This window comes from Piliocolobus tephrosceles, chromosome 7 (assembly GCF_002776525.5).
Source record: "Piliocolobus tephrosceles isolate RC106 chromosome 7, ASM277652v3, whole genome shotgun sequence".
Classification (NCBI taxonomy): Eukaryota; Metazoa; Chordata; class Mammalia; order Primates; family Cercopithecidae; genus Piliocolobus; species Piliocolobus tephrosceles.
This window is the reverse complement of record NC_045440.1, coordinates 101,691,721-101,718,284: the sequence shown is the minus strand read 5'-3', so window position 1 is coordinate 101,718,284 and position 26,564 is coordinate 101,691,721. Positions and strand designations below refer to the sequence as shown.

General features: G+C 37.2%; 1 protein-coding gene across 1 annotated transcript in view; it reads right to left on the bottom strand.

Annotated features, from left to right (window-relative positions):
• LOC111520902 (vacuolar protein sorting-associated protein 13B) overlaps positions 1-26,564 on the bottom strand; it is an 883,038-nt gene that overhangs the window by 265,547 nt on the left and 590,927 nt on the right. Inside the window, exon 33 of the mRNA XM_026454936.2 lies at positions 26,093-26,236. Within this exon, the coding sequence (XP_026310721.1) occupies positions 26,093-26,236 (144 nt within the window). The remainder of the gene's footprint in view (positions 1-26,092; positions 26,237-26,564) is intronic.

Below are 26,564 nucleotides of genomic sequence, written 5' to 3'. Positions count from 1 at the left end.
TTTCAACAAAGCTGTTTAACAAATTTGGTCAATAATGTGGATAGGCCAGATGCAGTGGCTTACCCCCATAATTCCAGAACTCTGGGAGGAGGCAGGAGGATCACTTGAGCCCAAGAGTTCAAGACTAGCCTGGGCAAGAGAGTAAGACCCTGTCACTACAGAAAAAAAGAAAAAAAAATTACAAAAAAAAAAAATTAGCTGGGCATGGTGGCATGTGTCTGTGGTCCCAGCTACTAGGCATGCTAAGGTAGGAGGAAGGCTTGAGCATGGGTGATCAAAGTTGCAGTGAGCCATGATCATGCCACTGCACTCCAGCCTGGGCAACAACGTGAGACCCTGTCTCAAAAAAAAGAAAAAAAAGTAGATTAAAAAAATATACTACCACTTGTTGAGTTTTAATGCATTATCAAGGAAGAATATCCACAATTATCTTAAGGTTATTAAAATAGTCTCTCTTCTAACTATATATCCATGTGAGGCTTTATTTTCTTCATATGCTCCAATCAAAACAAGTATTGCAACAGACTGAAGCAAATAAAGGAATCTAGCTGTCTTTCATTAAGGCATACATTAAAGAAATTCACACAAATTTGAGACAATGCCAGTGATTGTTTTTGTTTTGAAAAATATAATTGTTATAATTTAGAAATACGACTATTTATGTTTACATCTAAAGCATTTTTATTGTTACATTTAAATGAATTAATTAATATTTTAAAATGTCCATTTTAATTTTTATATGGTAAATATTAGGTTATAGCTAATAAATATTAGTGGGTTATAGCCAACCCACATAAACAAAAGTTCCTTGTGGTCCTCAAGTTTTTAGATTGTAAAGGGATTCTGAAACCAAACCATTTGAGAACCACTGTTCTAGAGCTCTTTTATGTGAGATAATCGATAATATAAATTGTATATGACCTGCTACTAGACCTATATATAATTCAATAGATTTTTCTCTTATTAACTTTTGAGTTTCCATCTCTTAAGGACACTTAACTCAAAAGAATCATAGGGTAATGGGAGTGAGGGAAATACCTGGGATGATGTGAGCACAGGTCTAGGCCCAACAGTGTATGAAACTACCACATTTCTTACTTGTGGGAGAGGAGTTAAGAGACTAGAGTTTTCTTTTAAAATATACATGATATCTTAGATGCGTAAGATAAACTACTATTGGTCATTAATCTTTGGCTCCATCTATTCAGATTATTTCTCTACACCATTAAGAAACGAAACAATTTTCGTCAAGGAGCTCTGAAAAAAGTTATAATGTTGGATATTCATAAAGATTTTATAATTTTGTTTAATGTTCTTTTGGAAAAGAAGGGAAGGTTATATACTTTCCCTTTCATTTTTACTAACATAAACAGGCCTCCTTTCATTGCGTTTGGCTTTATTGTGCTTCACAGATACTGTGTTTTTTTACAAATTGAAGATTTGTTGGTTACATGGCAGCAGGAACTCTGCAGAGTGATTAAGGTTATAGATCTTGAAATGGGGAGATTATCTTTAATTATCGAAGTAGGTCCAATCTAATCACAAGTCTTTAAAAGCTGAGAATTGCTCCTTCCTGTGCTTAAAGAGACATATAATGATGGAAGAGCAATCAGAGACATATTTAATACAAAATAGGAACCTGGCCTGCCACTGTTGGCATCGAAGATGAAGGAAGAAGACCGTAAGTCATAGAATGCAGCAGGCCTCTAGAAAATACAAACTTAGCCAGGCATGGTTGCGCACGCCTGTAATCCCACTACTTCGAAGGATGAGGCAGGAGAATCGCTTGAATCTGGAAGGTGGAGTTTGCAGTGGCTGAGATCACACCACTGTACTCCAGCCTGGGAAACAAGAGTGAAACTCTGTCTCCAAAAAAGAGAAAAAAAAAGAAAAGGCAAAGAAATGGATTCTCTCCCATGGCTTCCTGAAGCAAACAAAGCCCCTGCTGACATCTTCTTTTTTTTCTTTTTCTTTTTTTTTTTTTTTTGAGGCTGAGTCTTGCTATGTTGTCCAGGCTGGTCTTGAATTCCTGAGCTTAAGTGATCCTTCAGCCTTAGCCTCCAGAGCAGATGGGACTGACATCTGGCTTGATATCCCTATTCTAGTCCAGTGAGATATCTATGTCAGCCTGCTGAAAAAACTGAAAGATAATAAACTTGTGCTGTTCCAAACCACTAAGTTTGTGATAATTTGCTATAGCAGCAAGAGAACATGAATATAATAGTCATGTCAGTTTTCACCTGAGGCTGGTTGATTTACCAAAACATTAAAAGTTTTAACCCCGGGCTGCTGGGCATGCCTGTAATTCCAGCACTTAGGGAGGCCAAGGCAGGTGGATCACTCGAGCCCCAGAGTTTTGAGACCAGCCTGGGCAACATGGCAAAACTCCATATCTACCGAAAAAAAAATACCAATATTAGCCAGGTTTGGCGGCGTGTGCCTGAGTCCCAGCTGCTCAGGAGACTGAGGTGGGAGGACCCCTTGGACCTGGGAGGCAGAGGTTGCAGTGAGCCCAGACTGCACCACTGCACTCTAGCCTGGGTGATAAGAGTGGGACTCTGTCTCAAAACAAGCAAACAAGCAAGCAAACAAAAGAAGTTTCAGCTCCAAGGCCTCTTACTTGCACAAGCCATTTCATGACCCTAAACGTAATTTTGTAATTATAATTTGTATTCTTTTTAAAAAGGACCAATGTCAGGCCCCAGAGAACCTAGATCCACCCTCCCCCTCACCCACTGGAGAATGCTAAAAACAATATTAGAGGAATTATCTCGGATAGAGAGACACCCAAATTCCAAAGATTCACAAGTATCTTCCAAGGCTATTGAGAGGGAAAGACCTAATTTATGTGAATATGGCTCCATGAAAAGAGAGATGCCTGAAGAAAAAACTAGAATGATGAGAAGTTAATTTCAGAAAATATTTTAGAAGAACTAAAATTAATGACTGCCAAAACTCTTCTGAAAAGTTAAGGAGATAAATTAAGCAGGAGAAACATTTATGAAATGATTACATCTAGGATTAGAGTTATCTCTAGATTGAAGAACAGAGTGTTTACACTCATTTTTTTTACCAAATGACTCAAATTTCAGAAAACTAGAAGAAAGAGACATTTATGGGTTACATGATAGACTAGATAAAGAAAATGAGGCCCATATACATCATGGAATACTATGCAGTCATAAAAAATGATGAGTACATGCCCTTTGCAGGGACATGAACGAAGCTGGAAACTATCATTCTCAGCAAATTAACCCAAGAACAGAAAACCAAACACCACATGTTCTCACTCATAGGTGGGAGCTGAACAATGAGAACACATGGACACAGGGAAGGGAACATCACACACCGGGGCCTGTTGGGGTTGGGGGGCTAGGGGAGGGATAGCATTAGGAGAAATACCTAATGTAGATGACGGGTTGATGGGTGCAGCAAACCACCATGGCACATGTATGCCTATGTTACAAACCTGCACGCTCTGCACATGTATCCCAGAACCTAAAGTACAATACTATAAAATACAAAAAACTAGCCGGGTGAGGTAGCGGGTGCCTGTAGTCCCAGCTACTCGGGAGGCTGAGGCAGGAGAATGGCGTAAACCCGGGAGGCGCAGCTTGCAGTGAGCTGAGATCCGGCCACTGCACTCCAGCCTGGGCGACAGCAAGACGCCGTCTCAAAAAAAAAAAAAAAAAAAAAATTAAAAAAGAAAACCAGTGAAACAAATAAATAAAAAGCCTCTCCTTGAAACTTTACAAAGACAATACTCTACTCTTACATTTTTATTTAGGGTATAAAGGAAACAGTGAGCTGGTCAAGAGTTCGATAAAGGTACAAAGTGCAGGGAGATGCCAATCAGGGGTCTTCCAGTTTAGGAATAGTTGATACCTACAAGAAAACACTTAAGCAGAAAAGTCATTGCCTTTTGTTATTCAATTTGGAACAGCTAGAGAAAGAAAGTTCTCCAGCATTCTCTCTGCTTCAATACATGTGCTGAGACATTGCCTCTCAGGCAAATGCAAAGTTAGCCCATTACTGGTTTTTCTCCTCTCTTCCCCAAATGAGTGCTTCAGTTTAGGCTTTTGTTATCTGAATTACTACAGGAGATTACCATGTTGGGTCTCCCTGCCTAGTCCACCTGCCACTATTCCAAATGTGAATCTGATCATGTCATTCTCTTGTTTTTGACTCTTCAATGGCTTACCATTGCAATACAATAAAATGCAAATTATATATAAGGACAATTAAGGCCTTGTAAAACCTCATTTTTGCTTAACTGACCCTAAGATCACTCATATCCATACCAGTTAGGTCACCAAACTGTAGTGCTTCTAACCAATATATTCTCAAGTGGGGTGTGTATGTGAGAGTGCACGCCTGCCCACCTGACTTTGATATTTATTAGCTAGGTACAAGTTACAGGACTTCCTTGAAACTTTGTTTCCATATCTATTGACTCTGAAAAGCAACCCCAAATTCAGAGAATGATTATGAAGATTAAAGGAGTTAAACTATATAAAACACTTAGACTATTGTCTCACACAGGGTGAGCTCCCAATATGTTAGCTGGTGTTATGGTGTTATGGATCCTGGGTAGTAATACACGTTCTGACAAAAGCTGCACTGAGTAGCCCAACAATTTTTAAAGCGAGGTTTACTGAAGTATAATTTGTAAACAATAAAATTCACCCTTTAAAAAGGTACAGTTGATCGGGCATTGAAAAATGTATACATTTGGGTAACCACCACCATCATCAAAGCCTTCCATCTCCCCAGTGTATTTCTGTGTCTCTCAAAGGTACACTACTAAATGGGCCAGTTTTCAGAAAGAATGGTGAGGGGCCACCTGTGGCATTTGCTAAAGTCTGAGAATCTTAAAAAATGTAGAAGGAAAATTACGGGGTTTAGGCCACGGTGTTTATTTTTTATTCCTCTATATTCTGAGAGGATTTTAAGTCATTTGCTGTGGAAAACCTTTGATGAAGAGCCAACATTCTAGAAATAAGCAATCTAAAAATGTCTGAAATCTTAGATGAGAATTATATACATTCCCATGGCTCTAATGTTAATTTTTCTTAAAAGTCTCTTCTTTTATGTAATAGTAACCAAAAGCCCAGAAGTTGCTTGTTAGAAAAGTACAAACCGTCAGATAGGAAACCAAGCAAACCACGGACCCTTAATTATTTTGAACAGCCTGCTCATTTGTCACATTTTTACTTGGAAAAGATCATAAATTATTTAGAACTGATTTTCCTAAGACTTTCCTCCGTCTGTACAAATATTTTTGTGTGTCACAAGTATATGATATTAAAAGCATTAGAAATCAGAGAACAGTAGGTGAGGAAAAAACAATTATTCTAGAGAAAATTCAGGGTCAGAGAGATGATATAACTTAGCATGAATGGAAAGAAATGGAAACTATAGAGGAGTATATGGGAGAAGTCCGGGGAGACAGGAAGACAGATATTAATAGTAACCTTGAGAGGACAGGGGCTGACTGGGATGGAGATGTAGCTGGAACAAAGGGAGTTTTACCTGTTCTGACCAGCTTGAGTATAATATTTTAAAAAATGTAAATTTATCACGCTTCATAGAAAGTTGAATACAGTGCTTTATGTAGTTCTCTAGTATTTAGATAGTTGTAGAGAAGTCAAATACAATAAATAATAGCAAAAAGTCTGGGGAAATGGAAACTTTACATTGGATAGAAATAACCATTACTTTAGAAATAGTTTAGAAACATGAACTAAGTACTGTATATTTTATGTTGGCTAAAGTAATTTTTTTTTTGCAAATGAGATTCTACTTAAAAAAACCATAATTTTTAACTATCAAAGACAGCATGATAACAGGTACCAAACATGCATGGACAGATTACCAAGTGGATCTACACTGGGGACTGAAGGGAAGGGAGAGCTAAGGAAGTGCCTAAAACCAAGTGGTTAAGTGGAGGAGGAGGAGGAAGGGGAGAAGGCAAAGGAAGGAATGCTCAATTAGTGTTATAAGTCGTCTTTATTCTTCTCCAGGATATGCAGTGCAGAGATCAAAGAACTCCCACATCAGATCTCCAATGATGTGGTTCTATTCTTTGCCCCTAAAAACATGGTTTATATTTTCCTACAAAAGTTTTATTTATTCTGAATCACTGATTTGAAAATGAGCATGTGTTACTCTTTACGTACACTACCTCTGTAAGTAGGCTTAATAAGATGATTACTTGCTATTCAGGAATAAAAGAATAATTACTGCAGCCAAATGAATGTAACCCAGGGCAATCTCAGCCCTCTCCCCCTTCTACGTAATCAATAACAATTGTAGCTTCTGAAAACAATGGGTGATACCACATAGTATAGATATTTCCTTACTGAATAATGAGATAATAGGTCCTCATTTATATTACAACAGGTAAAATGTAACTATCATATTTATGTTTGAAGATCACATACTTATAGATGACTATTATCGATGTGGGAGCACAATTGAGAGCTTCAGCCTAAAATGGATCTGAACTTTGAAGCATACCTGTTTAAGTCATTCTCTAGCTGCACAAACACCAACTTCTCTCTATTGCCCACTGACTTAAGCAAAACATTTCAATCTGATGTTCAAAGTACTCCATGGTATGTACTTAACCTATCTGTCTCCATCAAACATGCAGTTAGCCAACAATTTCATCAAATTCTTTTAAAGTATATGTTGTATACATCTTATTTTTTCTACTTCTAGGAACAGAAATGAGAATTAGTATGAATTCAGAAATCCATTTATTAATTCATTCAGCAAGTATTTATTCAGCATTGAAGTTCACTGTGTGCTCAGTATTTTCCCCAGGTTTTATTATCTCAGACTTAGAATACTGTAACAACATCTGATCAGTAAGGATTGTGCTTGGCGTTATGTAATAGTGAGTCAAATACTAATGGCTTAACTGTTTAGGTTTATTTTGCTCACACAACCTAAAGTTAGGGCTGGTGCAGTAGCTGCATGATGTCACTGACATCTCAGGACCATCTTCTCTGTCCACATTGTTATCCTTACTGTGTGTTTTCTCCTCATGTTTGTCATCACATGGTCACAAGTGGCTGGTCACTTCCATCGCTGTTATTCCAAGGAGGAGGAGGAGAAAGAAAGTAAAGACTTTCCCAGAAATCTGTAGAACACTTCTCTTTACACCTCATTGACCAGAACTGTGTCAAGGGAGTCAGATGATGTCATCAAGACTTTGTCTCTCAAGTTTGCTTATTTCTGTGCATTTGGCTCCTTCTCTCTTTCTCTCTCTCTAACACCGAACAGGTCTCTTCATATGACAGTGGTAAAGAAGGATAGAGCAAGAACAATGAAAGCTTCAGTATTATACCTAAACTTACTTAACTACAGGAAAGACAGTTTACCTTTCTCACTGTCTTCATATGAAACACTATCCTTGTCTGGGCCCTGTGATCAGACCACCCAGTAAAGGTCAGGAGGATGGAGTAATTGTCAGGCCGGTGTCACAGGGCGACCATATAATGGGAAGCCCCATCAAAACCACGATGGAATAGGAGACTACTGTTCACCTGAAGAAACGGGAGTTTATCCTCAGATGAAGAGGGATAGAAACAATAGGAAAAGACAATATTTGTCACTATAGAGGTACTGAACAATTTTCAAGCTAACACTATTTCTGCCATATTATATGATATAGAACTTTAGACTCTATTTGAGGATATGTCTGAAGTATTGAGGAAGAACCAAAGCTGCTTTCTGAGGAATATCTTGACTGCCTACCAGGTAACCCTGAAGACTCTCTAGCTACGGATGCTGGTTGTACTCCAATATTCTTTATCACCTTCTTTCACAGTAAAATAATTTTCAGCAGGGCACGCAGCAGAAAAATAATTTTTAGCAGGGCACATGTAAAATACTATATTTCTCTTCTGCAATTATACAGGCAGAATAAAAGAAAAAAGACTACATTTCTCAGCCTCTCTTGGAGCTTGGTGTGACCACATGGCTAAATTCTGACCAATGGAATGTGAGCATAACTGATACATGCAACTTCAGAGTTTGTCCTTGTAGGGAGGGGTCCCTACTTCCTGGTTCATTTCCCCTATCCTCTAATCTGCTGCTTTTAACACAGACCTGGTAAGCCATCTTGGACCAAGTCAGTGAGATACCTCAGAGTTGATAAATTAACAACAAGAGAGGAGACAGGGTCTCTGATTGACCTTAGGGAGCAGAGCCACTACACCAGTCTTAGTATTGACCTAAGGACTGTTACCTGAGAAAAAGAAACTTGTATCTATTTTGGGTTTCTGTTACATGCAGCTAAAACAGTCTCCAAGTGAAATGTTATAACCCTTATTTTCACAACAGACTTCTCTGCTAACTTACCCATTTCCATCTGGTTTCCTAAGCGTATGTATCTGTCTTTAATCAGAAGTACCACATCTTAGCTACTCTAGGCTCCAGTTGGGGAGTTATGTAGCACCTTCCCCTACCACCCCCCCCCCCCCCAAAAAAAAGAACTTATAGCAAAATTCTTTTCAGAGAAGATACTTTAGGGTAGTAGTTGTCAAATGCTGATCTATTCAACTCTCAGAATTTTGCAAATGTACCCCAAATGTCACTGTAGCAGTAGGTTATGTAGGTAAACATTCTGGTCCAGTGTAAGAGGGTTCCAATTTCTCCACATCCTTGTCGAAACTTGTTATTATTTGACTTTTTTGACTGTAGCCATCCTAGTCAGTGTGGTGTTTTCTTGTGGCTTTGATTTGCATTTCCTAAATGGTTAATGACACTGAGCAACTTTTCATGTGCTTATTGGTTATTTCTGCATCATCTTTGGGGAAATATTTATTCAGATTCCTTGAGCCCATTTAAAAATTGGGTTATTTGCATTTTTATTACTGAGTTGTAAGAGTCCTTTTTATAGTCTAGATAGAAGTCACTTATCAAATATATGATTAGCAAATATTTTCTCTGGTTCTGTGGGTTGTCTTTTCACTTTCTGGGTCATCCCATGAAGCACAAAAGCATCAAGGTTTTTAAAGTTCAATTTATCTACTCTTTTTCTTTTTGTTTTTTTTTGATTTGGTGTCATATTTAAAAAAAACACTGCTTAATCAAAGATCATGAACATTTTCACCTATAGTTTCTTCAAGGAGTTTTATAGTTTTAGCTCTTATATTTAGGTCTTTGATCCATTTAGAGTTACATATGATATGCTTTAGGTATTTTCCTTCATTCTTTTGCATGCAAATATCCAGTCATCCTAGCATTATTCCTTGAAAATACTATTCTTTCCTCCGCTGAATGATCTATACTACCTTGTCAAAAATCAATTGGAGAGTTAGTACCTGAACTCTCAATTCTATTTCATTGATTCATATGTCTATCCTTATGCCAGTCTCATATTGTCTTGATTGCTGTTGCTTTGTCATAAATTTTTATATTAATGAAAGTTTAACATTTTTCATCTATATGTAACCCCCAACAAATAGTTCAAAAAATATAGGGCACCCAATATAGGACTGACTTTTGAAGCTCTTAACATTTTTAGAGGGTCATATACGGGTCACTAACCATACAGAGCTTATGAAGATAAACAATGGGAATAATGAATCTTTGAGGAGAAAATGCAAGTATCTTCCAATGCAGCTTTAACAGTTGATTCATCTACTGCAAAGAGCTAAAATTTCAGCAATAATTAATTTGACAGTGACCAATTAATAACAGTCCTAACTGATTTCATGAAAACCGGTTCTGTAAACCTTCCCTATGACTGAAAAAAGTCAACAGTGAATCCTGAGTGAATAGAGCAAGGTGAATAAAGAAAAGCAGTGGGATACACACATCCTTCTGTTAATATGCCACCTGAAAACAACCCCAGTGCTTCCAGAAGCTTCTCACTATCAACTGTAGTTTCAGCAAGATCTCATTTACCTAAGGAATAAGTTGCTGGGGCAAACTGTGTTATCAACTGGGCAGAAGTCTATGGAACAGACACACTTTCAAAGCCTGCCAGATGATAAACAGGACACTGGAGCATTCTATTACATCCTCCTTTTATCCAATCAAACTCAAAAACATTAAGAAATACTCATATGTGCTCTATAATCAAGCAAACTGGAGAAGGATCTTGGGCAAGATATAATGCAGCAGATAGAAAAGAGATGAAAATTAAGGATCTCTAGATGAGATGACAATGATGGTAATGGCTTTTATTGAGCTCTTATTATATAACAATTACTATGAAAAATACTTAAGAAATAGCTTCCCAATTAATCTCTACAACAATCCCATTGGGGAGGACTATTATTATCTCAATTTTGCAGATGATTAAATTGAAGCTCACATAAATTAAATTAACATGTCCAAGGCCACACAGAAAGTAAACACAGGAGATGGGATTTATTGCCGGACTCCAACCACAAAGCTCAAGTTCTTGACCACTGTGTTTTCTTTCTTACATGCCCCCCAAGACTTATATCCTAAGAAATCAACAAACAGACCTTATCTGCAACAATTCTCTCCATTCTCTCTTAACTCCCTTGATGCAAAAGAAAAGCATTTTTTTTTTCCTTTAACATTTAAGTTCAGTGGTACATGTGCAGGATTGTCACATAGGTAAATGTGTGCCATGGTGGTTTCCTGCACAGATCATCCCACCACCTAGGTATAGGTGCAGCATCCATTAGCTATTCTTCCTGATATTCTCTATCTCTCCACCCCTCCCGCCATGGACATCAGTGTCAGTTGTCCCCCAACCTGTGCCCATGTGTTCTCATCATTAAGCTCCCACTTACAAGTGAGAACATGTGGCGTTTAGTTTTCTATTCTTGTGTTAACTTGCTGAGCACAATGGCTTTGAACTCCACCATTGTTTGTCTCTGCAAAGGATGTGATCTTGTTACTTTTTATGGCTGCACACTATTCCATGGTGTACACTTACCACATTTTCTTTATTCAGTCTATCACTGATGGGCATTTAGGTTGATTCCATGTCTTTGCTATTGTGAATAGTGCTGCAATAAACATACACGTGCATGTATCTTTATAACAAAAGGATTTATATTCCTTTGGATATATAACCAGTAATGCAATTCCTGGGTCAAATGGTATTTCTGCCTCTAGGTCTTGGAAGAATCACCACACTGTCTCACACAACGGTTGAATTAATTTACACTCCCAGTCAACAGTGTAAAAGCATTCCTTTTTTCTCCATAACCTTGCCAGCATCTGTTGTTTTTTGACTTTTTAATAATAGCCATTCTGACTGGTGTGACATGGTATCTCATGGTGGTTTTGATGTGCCTTTCTCTAACGATCAGTGATACTGAGCTATTTTTCATATTTCTTGACCACATGTATGTCTTCTTTTGAGAAATGTCTGTCTGTGTCTTTGGCCCACTTTTTAATGGGGTTGTCTTGTAAATTTGGTTAAGTTCCTTATAGACTCTGGATATTAGACCTTTGTCAGATGGTTAATTTGCAAAATTTTTCTCCCATGTTGTAGATTGTCTGTTCACTCTGATGATAGTTTCCTTGGCTGTGCAGAAGCTCTTTAGTTTAATTAGATCCCATTTGTCAATTTTTGCTTTTGTTGCAGCTACTTTTGGCATCCTCGTCATGAAATCTTTGCCCATGCCAATGTCCTGAATGGTATTGCCTAGATTTTCCTCTAAGGTGTTTATAGTTTGGGGTTTTACATTTTAGTTTCTAATCCATCTTGAGTTAACTTCTGCATATGGTGTAAGGAAGGGGTACAGTTTCAATTTTCTGCGTACAGCTAGTAAGCACTCCCAGCACCATTTATTAGAGAGTCCTTTCCATATTGCTTGTTGTTGTCAAGTTGGTCAAAGATCAGATGGTTGTAGGTGTGCAGTCTCATTTCTCAGTTCTCTATTCTGTTTCATAGGTCTATGTGTTTTTGTACCAGTACCATGTTGTTTTGGATACTGTAGCCTTATAGTATAGTTTGAAGTCTGGTACTGTGATGCCTCCAGCTTTCTTCTTTTTCCTTACAATTATCATGGCTATTCAGGCTCCTTTTTGGTTCCATTTGAATTTTAAAACAGTTTTTTTCTAACAAACAGAAAGGAATAGCATCAATATCAACAAAAAGGACATCCATACCAAAACCCCATCTGTAGGTCACCAGCATCAAAGACGAAAGGTAGAAAAAATCACAAAGATGGGGAAAAACCAGAGCAGAAGAGCTGAAAATTCTAAAACACAGAGCACCTCTTCTACTCCAAAGGATCACAGCTCCTTGGCAGCAACGGAACAAAGCAGGATGGAGAATGACTTTGACAAGCTGACAGAAGTAGGCTTCAGAAAATTGGTAATAACAAACTTCTCCGAGGTAAAAGGAGGATGTTCGAACCCATTGTGAGGAAGCTAAAACCTTGAAAAACGATTAGATGAATGGCTAACTAGAATAAACAGTGGAGAGAAGACCTTAAATGACCTGATGGAGCTGAAAACCATGGCATGAGAACTACATGACACATGCACAAGCTTCAGTAGCAGATTCAATCAAGTGGAAGAAAGCGTATCAGTGACTGAAGATCTAATTAATGAAATGAAGTGAGAAGTTTAGAGAAAAATGAGAAAAGAACAAAGCCTTCAAGAAACATGGGACTATGTGAACAGACCAAATTTACGTATGACTGGTTTACTTGAAAGTGACCAGCAGAATGGAACCTCACTGGAAAACACTCCGCAGGATATTATCCAGGAGAACTTCCTCAAACTAGCAAGGCAGGCCAACATTCAAATTCAGGAAATACAGAGAACGTCACAAAGATACTCCTCGAGAAAAGCAACCCCAAGACACGTAATTGTCAGATTCACCAAGGTTGAAATGAAGAAAAAAATGCTAAGGGCAGCCAGAGAGAAAGGTCAGGTTACCCACAAACGGAAGCCCATCAGACTAACGCAGATCTCTCGGCAGAAACCCTACTAGACAGAAGAGAGTGGGGACAAATATTCAACATTCTTAGAGATACGAATTTTCAACCCAGGATTTCATATCCAGTCAAACTAAGCTTTGTAAGTGAAGGAGAAATAAAATCCTTTACAGACAAGCAAATGCTGAGAGATTTTGTCACCACCAGGCCTGCCTTACAAGAACTCTTGTAGGAAGCACTAAACCTGGAAAGGAACAACCAGTACCAGTCACTGCAAAAACATGCCAAATTGTGAAGACCATTGAGGCTAGGAAGAAAGTGCATCAACTAATGAGCAAAATAACCAGCTAACACCATAATGGCAGGATCAAATTCACACATAACAATATTAACCTTAAATGTAAATGGGCTAAATGCCCCAATTAAAAGACACAGACTGGCAAAATGGATAAAGAGTCACAATCCATCAGTGTGCTGTATTCAGGAGACCCATCTCAAGTGCAGAGACACACACAGGCTCAAAATAAAGGGATGCAGAAAGATCTACCACGTAAATGGAAAATAAAAAAAAGCAGGGGTTGCAATGCTAGTCTCTGATAAAACAGACTTCAAATGAACAAAGATCAAAACAGACAAAGAAGGCCATTACATAATGGTAAACGGATCAATTCAATAAGAAGAGCTAACTATCCTAAATATATATACACCCAATACAGGAGCACCCAGATTCATAAAGCAAGTCCTGAAGACCTACAAAGAGACTTAGATTCCAACACAATAATAATGGGAGACTTTAACACCCCACTGTTAATAGTAGACAGATAAATGAGACAGAAGGTTAACAAGGATATCCATGACTTGAATTCAGCTCTGCACCAAGCAGACCTAATAGACATCTACAGAACTCTCCACCTCAAATCAACAGAATATACATTCTTCTCAGCACCACATCACACTTATTCCAAAACTGACCACATACTTGGAAGTAAAGCACTCCTCAGCAAATGTAAAGGAACAGAAATCACAACAAACTCTCTCTCAGATCACAGTACAATTAAACTAGAACTCAGGATTAAGAAACTCACTTAAAACCGCTCAAATACATGGAAACTGAACAACCTGCTCCTGAATGACTACTGAGTACATAACGAAATGACAGCAGAAATAAAGATGTTCTTTGAAACAAATGAGAACAAAGATATAACATACCAGGATCTCTGGCACACATTTAAATCACTGTGTAGAGGGAAATTTATAACAATAAATGCCCACAAGGGAAAGCAGGAAAGATCTAAACTGACACCCTAACATCACAATTAAAAGAACTAGAGAAGGAAGAGCAAACACATTCAAAAGCTAGCAGAAGGCAAGAAATAATTAACATCAGAGCAGAACTGAAGGAGACAGAGACACAAAAAACCCTTCAAAAATCAATGAATCCAGGAACTGGTTTTTTGAAAAGATCAACAAAATTATCGACTGCTAGCAAGACTAAAAAAGAAGAAAAGAAGGAAGAATCAAATAGACGCAATAAAAAATGATAAAGGGGATATCACCACCGACCCCACAGAAATACAAACTATCATCAGAGAGTACTATAAATACTTCTATGCAAATAAACTAGAAAGTCTAGGAGAAATGGATAAATTCCTGGACACGTACACTCTCCCAAGACTAAACCAGGAAGTTGAATCGCTAAATAGACCAATAAGAGTCTCTGAAATTGAGGCAATAATTAATAGCCTACCAACCAAAAAAAGTCCAGGACCAGATAGATTCACAGCTGAATTCTACCAGAGGTACAAAGGGGAGCTGGTACCATTCCTTCTGAAACTATTCCAATCAATAGAAACAGAGGGAATCTTCTGTAACTCATTTTATGAGGCCAGCATCCTCCTGATACCAAAGCCTGGCAGAGACATAACAAAAAAAAAGAGAATTTTAGACCAATATCCCTGATGAACATCGATGCAAAATTCCTCAATAAAATACTGGCAAACCGAATCCAGCAGCACATCAAAAAGCTTATCCACCATGATCAAGTTGGCTTCATCCATGGGATGCAAAGCTAGTTCAACATATGCAAACCAATAAAAGTAATCCATCATATAAACAGAACCAAAGACAAAAACCACATCATTATCTCTGTCAACAGATGCAGAAAAGGCCTTCCACAAAATTGAACAGCACTTCATGCTAAAAACTCTCAATAAATTTGGTATTGATGGAACGTATCTCAAAATAATAAGAGCTATTTATGACAAACACACAGCCAGTATCATACTTAATGGGCACAAACTGGAAGCGTTCCCTTTGAAAACTGGCACAAGACAGGGATGCCGTCTCTCACCACTCCTGTTCAACATAGCATTGGAAGTTCTGGCCAGGACAATCAGGCAGGAGAAAGAAATAAAGAGTATTCAATTAGGCAAAGAGAAAGTCAAATTGTCCCTGTTTGCAGATGACATGATTGTATATTCAGAAAACCCCATCGTCTCAGCCCAAAATCTCCTTAAGCTGATAAGCAACCTCAGCAAAGTCTCAGGACACAAAATCAATGTGCAAAAATCAAAAGCATTCCTATATACCAATAACAGACAAACAGAGAGCCAAATCATGAGTGAACTCCCATTCACAATTGCTTCAAAGAGAATAAAATACCTAAGAATACAACATACAAGGGATGTGAAGGACCTCTTCAAAGAGAACTACAAACCACTGCTCAACAAAATAAAAGAGGATACAAACAAATGGAAGAACATTCCATGCTCATGGATAGGAAGAATCAATATCGTGAAAATGGCCATACTGCCCAAGGTAATTTATAGATTCGATGCCAACCCCATTAAGCTACCAATGACTTTCTTCACAGAATTGGAAAAAACTACTTTAAAGTTCATATGGAACCAATAAAGAGTCCACATGGCCAAGACAATCCTCAGCAAAAAGAACAAAGCTGGAGGCATCACGCTACCTGACTTCAAACTATACTACAAGGCTACAGTAACCAAAACAGCATGCTACTGGTACCAAAACAGAGAGACAGACCAATGGAACAGAACAGAGGCCTCAGAAATAACACCACACATCTACAACCATCTGATCTTTGACAAACCTGACAAAAACAAGAAATGGGAAAGGATTCCCTGTTTAATAAATGGTGCTGGGAAAACTGGCTAGCCACATGTAGAAAGCTGAAACTGGATCCCTTCCTTACACCTTACACAAAAATTAAATCAAGATGTATTAAAGACTTAAATGTTAGACCTAAAAACCATAAAAACCCTGGAAGAAAACCTAGGCAATACCATTCAGGACATAGGCATGGGCAAGGATATCATGAATAAAACACCAAAAGCAATGGCAACAAAAGCCAAAATAGACAAATAGGATCTAATTAAACTAAAGAGCTTCTGCACAGCAAAAGAAACTACCATCAGAGTGAACAGGCAATGTATAGAATGGGAGAAAATTTTTGGAATCTACTCATCTGACAAAGGGCTAATATCCAGAATCTACAAAGAAGTGAAACAAATTTACAAGAAACAATCAAAGAACCCCATCAAATAGTGGGGAAAGGATATGAACAGACACTTCTCAAACGAAGACATTTATGCAGCCAACAGACACATAAAAAAATGTTCATCATCACTGGTCATCAGAGAAATGCAAATCAAAACCACAATGAGATACCATCTCACACCAGTTAGAATGGAGATCATTTAAAAGTCAGGAAACAACAGGTGCTGGAGAGGATGTGGAGAAATAGGAACACTTTTACACTGTTGGTGGGACTGTAAACTAGTTCAACCATTGTGGAAGACAGTGTGGCGATTCCTCAAGGATCTAGAACTAGAAATACCATTTGTCCCAGTGATTCCATTACTGGATATATACTGAAAAGATTATAAATCATGCTACTATAAAGACACATGCACACATATGTTTATTGTGGCACTATGCACAATAGCAAAGACTTGGAACCAACCCAAATGTCCATCAATGACAGACTGGATTAAGAAAAGGTGGCACATATATACCATGGAATACTATGCAGCCATAAAAAAGGATGAGTTCATGTCCTTTGCAGCAACATGGATGAAGCTGGAAACCATCGTTCTGAGCAAACTATCACAAGGACAGAAAACCAAACGCTGCATGTTCTCACTCATAGGTGGGAATTGAACAATGAGAACACTTGGACACAGGGTGGGGAACATGACACACTGGGGCCTGTCATGGGGTGGGGGCATGAGGGAGGGATAGCGTTAGGAGAAATACCTTATGTAAATGATGAGTTAATGGGTGCAGCAAACCAACACAGTACATGTATATACATGTAACAAAGCTGCACGTTGTGCACATGTACCCTAGAACTTAAAGTAAAAAAATATATAGTTTTTTTTCTAATTCTGGGAAGAGTGTCAATGGTAGTTTAATGGGAATAGCATTGAAACTATTAACTACTTTGGGCAGTATGGCCATTTTCACAATATTGATTCTTCTCATCCACGAGCATGGACTGTTTCTTCATTTGTTGAAAAGCACTTTACTTCCAAAGCTGTGCAAAATAATTGCTCTGTGGTTTAGGGTTTACTGACCCATCTTTTCCCTCTCCCCACAAAGCCACCACTCAAATTTAACATGCATTTGATTAATCTGATTCAGAATCAGCCTTATATTAAAAGTCAGGCCACAACAGAAAAATAGGGGGACAGAAAGCAAGACTCATTAAGAAGGATTAGACAAGTTGGCAAGATGGGATGACTCAGGTATTAGACACTGCTATGTTGAATCTTCCTCTTCTATAAATGTTTGGGTGCCCTGTGTTACCAGTGAGTTAAGTGCATAAACTGCTGACTGACCCAGTCTAAGAATTTTGTAAAGGGTGGATGGCAAATAAATGAACAGCTCTGAGGCCTTAACTTAGCTTTCTAGCAAGGATTCCATCAGAAAAATCACCTGGATTTAAGAAAAGAAATTATCAGGAAGAAATTCAAGAAACAGGAAGCTATACTGTTTTAAGAAAACAGATATCCTGTTTTAAGAAACAGGAAGTTAGGCTTTCCTCATCCAATGGAAAACTGCTTAATATGGCATCAAGCTTATACCCTCTCCCATTTCTGTCAAACTCAGAGGACACTTGAGGTTTTCTGGTTGTGTCCACTGAAAAGAGAAGTGGGGGAGTGCAAGAAGGCTCACGGACGGAAGCAGGAGGCTGAGCAGAGTTTCACTCTCACGTGGGCTAATGAATGATAATTAAATAACACAATTTCTGAAGTACCTGACAGTTCTAAGAGTCTCTGATTCTGTAAGAGGACCTCAGTATGATCAGTTTTTGCTTATAAAGTTAAACAGAGTAAGGGATTGGAAGCATACTGGGTGAAATTAACTACTCCAACTAGAACCTCCAGTACAGTGTTGAATAGAAGTGATGTAAGCAGACATTCTTGTCTTATTGTTGATTTCAGGGGAAAGTATCTTAGTCTTTTATCATCAACTATGATGATAATTGTGAGTTTTTCATAACTGTAATTTATCAAGTTGAATAAGCTCCCTTCTATTCCTAGTTTGTTGCATGTTTTTATTATGAAAGGGTATTGGATTTCATCAAAAATTTTTTTCATTTATTGAGATTATCATATGACTTAAAAAATTCTACTGATATAGTGCTTTACATTAATAGATTTTCAGATGTCAAACCAACCTTGCATTTCTGGGTAATCCCATGTGGCCATAGTGTATAATTCTTTCTATGTTGCTGGATTCTGTTTGCTAACATTTTGTTGAGAATTGTTGCATCCATATTCTCCAGAGATATTAGTCTGCAGTTTTCATTTCTTATGTTTTATTGAATGCCACTTCAAATCCTTTGCCAAAAAAGACTAAGCATAACAAATTTCATTAAAAACCATTTCTTCTATGTCATCCCATTCATTCACGTCTATAAACTTTGGTTCTCGACTGGCCATGATTAAATACACACTTCTTAGTGTATCTTCCATTATTTCCCTGCATGGTTCCTTCACTCTAGAAAGATTAATTCTTTTTCACTGTCCTACCAAAAAATCCTAATGCTTAGAAAACTCCATGTCTTTATTCATGCTATTTCTCCACGTTGAAACTATTTTTTATTGATGGCAAATTTAATGTATACCCCCCTACCTGCTTCTCTTCTCTAACAACCAACATCCTTAATCTAAATGAAGTTTAGGCTTGTAAGAAAGATTAAATCAGTTACAGAAAATGTAAAGCTATATAATCTCTGCACATGAGTAGATGTATTTATATTTTAAGGTAGTTCCAAATATTTATAATTGTCTGTCTTCCCTACTAAATATATGCGCATTAGACCTGAAAGCAGAAATGTTACCTCTTTTGTTTAATGCTGTCACCTTAGTATCCATAATAGTATTTGACACATAGGAGGCATTCAATATTTATTGAATAAATAAACAGGCTATTCTTTTCTATGTATTCCACTTCTCCATGAAGCTAGATCATTGATCACCTGGCCTAAAGCTTTCTCTTTCTTCCCTGGACTCATAAGTCTAATTTTCCATAGAGTATATTTAACGCTTCATATACTACTCTGTGTTCTTAGTTATCACTCCATTTGTCTGTGCTTTACTTCCCAACCAGATTATAAAAACCTAGAGGGCAGAGACCATAGTGTATTTCTTTTTCAAACCTCTGTCACACTATAGACAGTGTATCTGGCATATAGTAAGTTCTCAATGAACAATGCCTAATAAGACTAGCATAGACAGTTTACTACAGCCTGAGGAAAACTTAATGCATTTACTGGATTTCTAGTAAAGAAATCTATAGGGATAAACATCATCACGGCTGAAAATTTTAAAATTTTATTGTCTTCTTGATGTCTTACATCTACTTTGAGGCAACTGTGATATTTTCCTGTCTCAGCACAAGCTTGTTTATCAGGAGAAAATTACACTAATTTTAACATTGACAAGGCCTAACTAAAATTGTGATAAATGTGAGAGTTCACTGTACCTAAGAAATCCTTCCCTTGGAGAAGAGAGGCAGTAAAATACTTAATATCTTTTCCAGGCCTAGATTTTAAGAAATTTGAGGTATTCCGTCACAGCCCCTCTTGTCCATTTAAGGCTCTGCTTGAATCCATATTTTATTGGAACCTGTGTTTATTGCCTGGTTACAAGTAGTATATCCAGGTGCCTCTGATAGGAAACAAAATACTCAGCATAGCAACACCAATGGGAGGTCACCCTATGCACATTGTCCAAAATTCCCATCTCGTTTCCTAAATATAGAAATATGTAGCCTCTGATCTGGCCTTTTCCATTCATGACTACCTCAAGAAAGAAAGCAGCAAGACAGACCAGAAAATCAACATACTCCCTCACACTAGTCTCAGTTTCCTCTCCAAAACCCCCTTTACCCACACACATTTTGGGTATTCATTTCCTCTATATCCCTCATCTTACCTGAAATTCTATTCCAGAAGACATCTGTTATTATGCTACTACACACTTAAAGTCCCTTTCCTTCTTCTTTACCTTCAAGTTCCTATTTCTAATTATTTCTGACAATCCTTAGTTTGGTCAAGAATGTCTTGAATTTTTCACTTTCTACTAAAAGACAAGAATTTCTATTCCTAAAATGAAGCACAACTACAAAACAGATTATTTCTTAGTTAAAACAGTAATAATACCACCCCAAACAACCTGTACCATCACTTCATATGGCATAAGCTCAAGGACAGTTCATAGCAAAAAAGCCCAATGCATTATTTTGTTTTATAAAAAAATTTTTTAATATCCAAGTAGATTATATTAGCCAGACAACATTTTTCTATACTATTATACTTTTTAATGTAGTAAATAATAATACTTAATATTTTAGAATGATAGAATAAAGATACTGGTCAATTTACTAACTTATATTAATAGAAGAACACATTATTTTATTGATACCTAGATTTTCTCTAACATTGTTTACACCAACCTCAAATCACAATCTTCTCTCATCTGGCTCTTTTATGCCAAGTGTGCAGCAGGTCTAGAGAACTAACAGACCCAGAACCGAGAAGGCAGAAAAAGAACTTCAGGAAAAATGGCTCTCGGGGGTAAAGCAGAGGTGATGCTATCTGATAAGTTTTACAGTGTGAAAAATTAAATTGCGAGGAATTATGGTACAGCCACTGATAGGAATGGGGTGTGGGTTAGCGACAGGGAAGATACAGAGATTTTTTAAAAAATGAGTAAATAGAAATTGTGGCAATGAGTAACTTCAATAAAAACAAAAAAGTATAATGACAGGAAATATTATCACACTACATTAATTCACTAAGCAATGAACAATATTTATATCATCTTTAAAATGAAAACAAGATTGACAAAAAAGAATATGATATAAGAATACTGGGAAGATGGAAGTGTAGAAAGGAAGTGCAAAAGAGATAGAATCCTTATTTACAACAAATAGCAAGTGAATATAGTAACAGTGAATCAAGAAATGATAGTCCATTCAGGTTATTTAGAAATATGGAGATAAATACTTGAATAAACAGCTTATAAAGAGTGGCTGACTATCAGGCAGGATGAGGTGGGGTATTAGGGATTGGTGCTACTTTGATGTATTTCATTAGCAAATTTTGGTTGTTAAAATTCATTTACTAATTTGATGAAAATAAAGCCATATTATAATAAATAAACTAATGGACTTTTTGAAACTAAGACTATCTTGTAAGAAGGTAAAGAACCTTCTGAAGCGTAAACCAATTGTGTCAACCACAGTCCTGTTAAACACTGGTTAAGAAATCAAGGCTGAGTAGTGGAGTTTTGTTTTGGGAGTAAACTTACAATTGTAAATTTGGCTTTGGCTGTTAAGGTATCCAAAAGGTGGACTCTCACCTCACGTAAAAGGCAGGGAACTAACATGTAAGAATCCCAAATAACGTGCTTGTTGTACTAGTTCTCTAGATACAGATGTCATGGAGACATGAAATATAGAATGGGATGGTGAACTATTGCAGTGAGCTAGATAAGGAAGGACATGTACTTTGTAATATGGAATGCATTTTGTTTTTGAATATTAAATTCCTGTTTCTTTTATGTAATTTCTCAGTCTGTCATAACACAGGTTGAGTATCCTTAATCCGAAAATTCAAAATCCAAAATGCTCCAAAATCTGAAATTTTTTGAGTATTAACATGACATAACCCTCAAAGAAAATGCTCAGTGAAGCATTTCGAATTCTGTATTTTCAGATAAGGGACTCAACCTGTATGTACAGAGAAACAAGGTTCCTTTAAAGGCAGAAACTAAATATTCTGGGAGCTAGAATCATGGAAATTATAGTACTTGAAGGGGACAGTGAAAATCTAACAGTACAAATACAGGTCCATTGGTCTAGTGGTCTCACCCACCCCATCTAAAACACATTTTTCAGAGCAACAATACTGGAAAATTTTTGTTTAATGTGGGACAGAATTTTCCTAATCCATCATCCAGTCATTTTGGCTGTGAACTAGTAAATTTCATTATGTGTTAGCTGTCATTTTAATTAAACTTAATATTAAATATTGGTTCTGGCAAGAATCCTCAGATTACCCTATGGTTTTCACTTCTAGTTCCAAAGATATGTTCATTTTTTCCTCTTTGTTTATTGAATAGATGTTTCCTCCACTACTACATAATCCCACTATCCTATTACACTTTTTTTTTTGAGACAGGGTCTCACTTTGTTACCTGGTTGGAGTGCAATGGTGTCATCTCGGCTCACTGCAGCCTCTACCTCCCAGGTTCAAGTGGTCCTCCTGCCTCAGCCCCCAAGTAGCAGAGACTAAAGGCACGTGCCACCATGTCTGCCTAATTTGTGTGTGTGGGGGGAGGTTTTGCTGTTGTTGTAGAGATGCAGTTTTGCCATGTTGTCCAGGCTGGTCTTGAACTCCTATGCTCAAGCAATTTGCCCGCACCTTGGCCTCCCAAGTGATATTATTCTTGATTATTCTTGAATAATGTTTAATCTTCCTTTTTTTTTTTTTTTTTGAGACAGGGTCTCTTGCTCTGTCACCCATGCTGGAGTGGAGTGGCACCACCACAGCTCACTTCACCTCTGGGGCTCAAGTGATCTTCCCACCTCAGCCTCCTGAGTAGCTGGGACTACAGGCACACACCACCACAAGCAAGTAATTTTTAATTTTTTTTTTGTAGAGATGGGGTCTCACGATGCTGCCCAGGCTGATCGTGAACTCCTGGGCTCAAGCAATCCACCCACTTCAGCCTCCCAGTGTTGGGTTTACAGGTGTGAGCCACTATGCTCCCAGCCAAAATTAATCTTTCAAATAAATATTGCAAAAGGTTGTCTGAAAACGTTAACACCTTTAAAAAACATACTATATTAGGCCAGGTGTGGTGGCTCACGCCTGTAATCCCAGCAGTTTGGGAAGCCAAGGCCGATGGATCCCTTGAGGCCAGGAGTTCAAGACCAGCCTGGGTAATATGGTGAAACCCCATCTTTACTAAACAAACAACAACAACAAAAAAAAAACAAAAGAAAAGAAAATATGTATCACATCAAATATACATAATTTCTTCTTATAGAAATATGTTGTATCAATGTAGTATCAGATGGTAGATTTAGAACAGATTTGATATTTACTGGTCTACAATTCACAGGGTGCCGAAAACCTGATAAATGGGATTCTCATTATTAATCCATAATTCCTATGAAATAGTATTTGTTTATAATGTCAGGATTATATTATACATACTAACATATGTATCTTCCTCCATTTTCCCAATAAGTTAGCCAGGTTTAATTTTCCTATTTTTCTTTTGTTCTCAAAAAGAATTTTTAAAAAAATTCTTGGCTGCGCACAGTAGCTCACGCCTGTAATCTCAGCACTTTGGGAGGCCGAGGGGGCCAGATTACCTGAGGTCGGGAGTTCAAGATAAACCTGGCCAACATTGTGAAATCACGTCTCTACTAAAAATACAAAAATTAGTTGGGTATGGTGACACGTGCCTGTAATCCCAGCTACTTGGGACTCTGAGGCAGGAGAATCGCTTGAACCCAGGAGGTGGAGGTTGCAGTGAGCCAAGATGGCACTCCAGCCTGGGCAACAGAATGAGACTCCATATCAAAAAAAAAAAAAAAAAAAAAAGAAAGGCCAGGCACGGTGGCTTATGCCTGTAATCCCAGCACTTCGGGAGGCCGAGGAGGGTGGATCACGAGGTCACAAGTTGGAGACCAGGCTGGTAAAACCCTGTCTCTACTAAAAATTAGCTGGGCGTGGTAGCAGGCACCTATAATCCCAGCTACTTGGGAGGCTGAGGCAGGAGAATCGTTTGAACCTGGGAGGTGGAGGTTACAGTGAGCTGAGATTGTACCACTGCACTCCAGCCCAGGCAACAATGCAGAACTCTGTCTCAAAAAAAAAAAAAAAAAAAATTGTGGTAGTGTGGTTGTGAAACCACACTAAAGGCAGTCAACCAGCCCTTTCATAATATACCCTTGACTTATTACAGAGTATTCTATGTAACTAAAATATCTTTATATTCACAAACTATCAAATATGAGTTCTGCTAATAATTTAAAAATGGAATCATATTCTTCCAGTGCACTGTAGGTCTTTTCTAAAATACTGAAGTTTTTACAGATATGTCCCACCAGGGTTGGGAAAAGGTCCAAACAGTCCTTTCTTATTATATAGCCTGTATTTTTAATTGTGATATATATACGTAACATAAAATTTACCATTTTAACCATTTAAAAACATTCATGTCATCTGTACTTGCAACATGATATCTAAGGAGAAACACATAGCCATAGATACCTTTTTAAAGCAGAAGAAAACAATGCCTATCCAGTTTATGGAACTGTCAGTAATGATTCAACATTCAGGGAGGGATAGTCAGTAACTCCCAGTATCCCTTTATTTACTGAAATTGATCCCCCTAAGAGGCACTAAAAGTATGTAAATAGTTAATAACCAATTTGCTAAGTTATATGAATTTCTAAAACAATCAGTGATCTGAGAGTTAGATTTCTTTGATAGGAGACATTCACAAAATTGGCACAAATAATATAGGAATGTAATTTACTTTTATCCAACTCAACGTGCTTCAGAGGCCTCATCGAAAATGTATGGGGAAGTATTTTTTAATTTGCTTATTTTGATGTCATATAATTACATTTTTATAGATTCCCTAATGTATATTTAAAAAGTTAATATTGTGGAGAATATGTAGTTCTAAAGTCCTTTTACAATAGGTATTGAATAAATAGATATCATGGCTAGTAAAGGATGATTACATTAGAAAATCTCCATTTACAAAAGATAAAAGATTTATCATTTTAAAATAATTTTTTTTAAATAAAGAAGACTGAAAGAATCATGTTGCAGTTATAATACCCAATCTGTGGCAGAACGGAAACAGCGTTGACTTGAAAGACCTAAATTCCTCTTCATTTCCTATCTTCTTACTAAACAGAACTTAAAGCCTTCTTTACAACTCATGACAAAAATAAAAGCAACATCTTTTTCATATATAAACAGTATGTTCACCTGAGTTTTTATAAAATATTTATTCTAAGTTCAGAATGTTAGAGAAATGTGGAAACAAAATGCGAAGAAAATATATCTTGAGAAGAATCTAACAAATAGCTTTCTTTGTTTCTTGCTGACATACTTTGTGGTTACAATATAGGCTTCCAATGAACACCGGATCAAAATTAAAATTCTAGGCAGGCATTCAACTTTTATGATTGTGTCCATTCATTTCCCACTGAGCATGGGAAACGAATGCTTTACAAGTTATTTATTGAAGATATTCCCATCGAACTCTTAGAAAGTTCACTTCCAAAAGAGGCCTTATTACTGTAATGTATCTGAGTAAATGAAAGCTATACTAGGATTCTCGCATCATACTTTATAATTTCAGCAGGGCAATAAAATTATGTATATAACAGAGGTTCCCCTGAGGTCAGTCCATAGCAATTTTGCAAAGGTACATGATAAATAAGAGGAATAGAGACCAAACAAATTTCTAAAACAAAGAATAACAATCCAAAATGATTTATGACTATATTTTGAATAAATTTAAATACAGAATAATTAAGCAGAAAGCAGTCAGCTTAATTATAGTTTTCCTGCAGTGAATGTAAAGTTGGAACAAGTGCAGTAAGCCTGATCAAAATCAGGTAACAGTTACCTCCGCAGCCTTGTTTGATGGTTCCAGTCCAGTCATATTTGCTACTATTAACTGATGTAAGAGTTGAACTTGAGCCACACTTAGGAAGAAGTCCAGGTTTGTGGTTATATTCACTTCTAAGGAATGGCCACACACTAAAATCTCCTGAAGCAAAAAAGGTAGAATACAGATAAAGAAACATGATAGCTTTCAGATGATAATTTATCATTCTTACTTATTTGACCTTCACTACTTTGGTGACGTTTCCTAGGACTCAAGTTCATACATTAAGGTGAAGAGCAAAAATGGTGAGCACAGTCACTTGGACAGAACTTAAGAGATAAATTTCATATTTATGAGGGCCTGCTGTGTGTTGGGCCTTGTGCTAGATATACACAACTAACAATAAGAAGTCTTCACCTTTTCATACCTATTTGACTTTTCCATACCTCGAACTATTATTATTGTTTTCAATATGTAGCAACAATGTAAT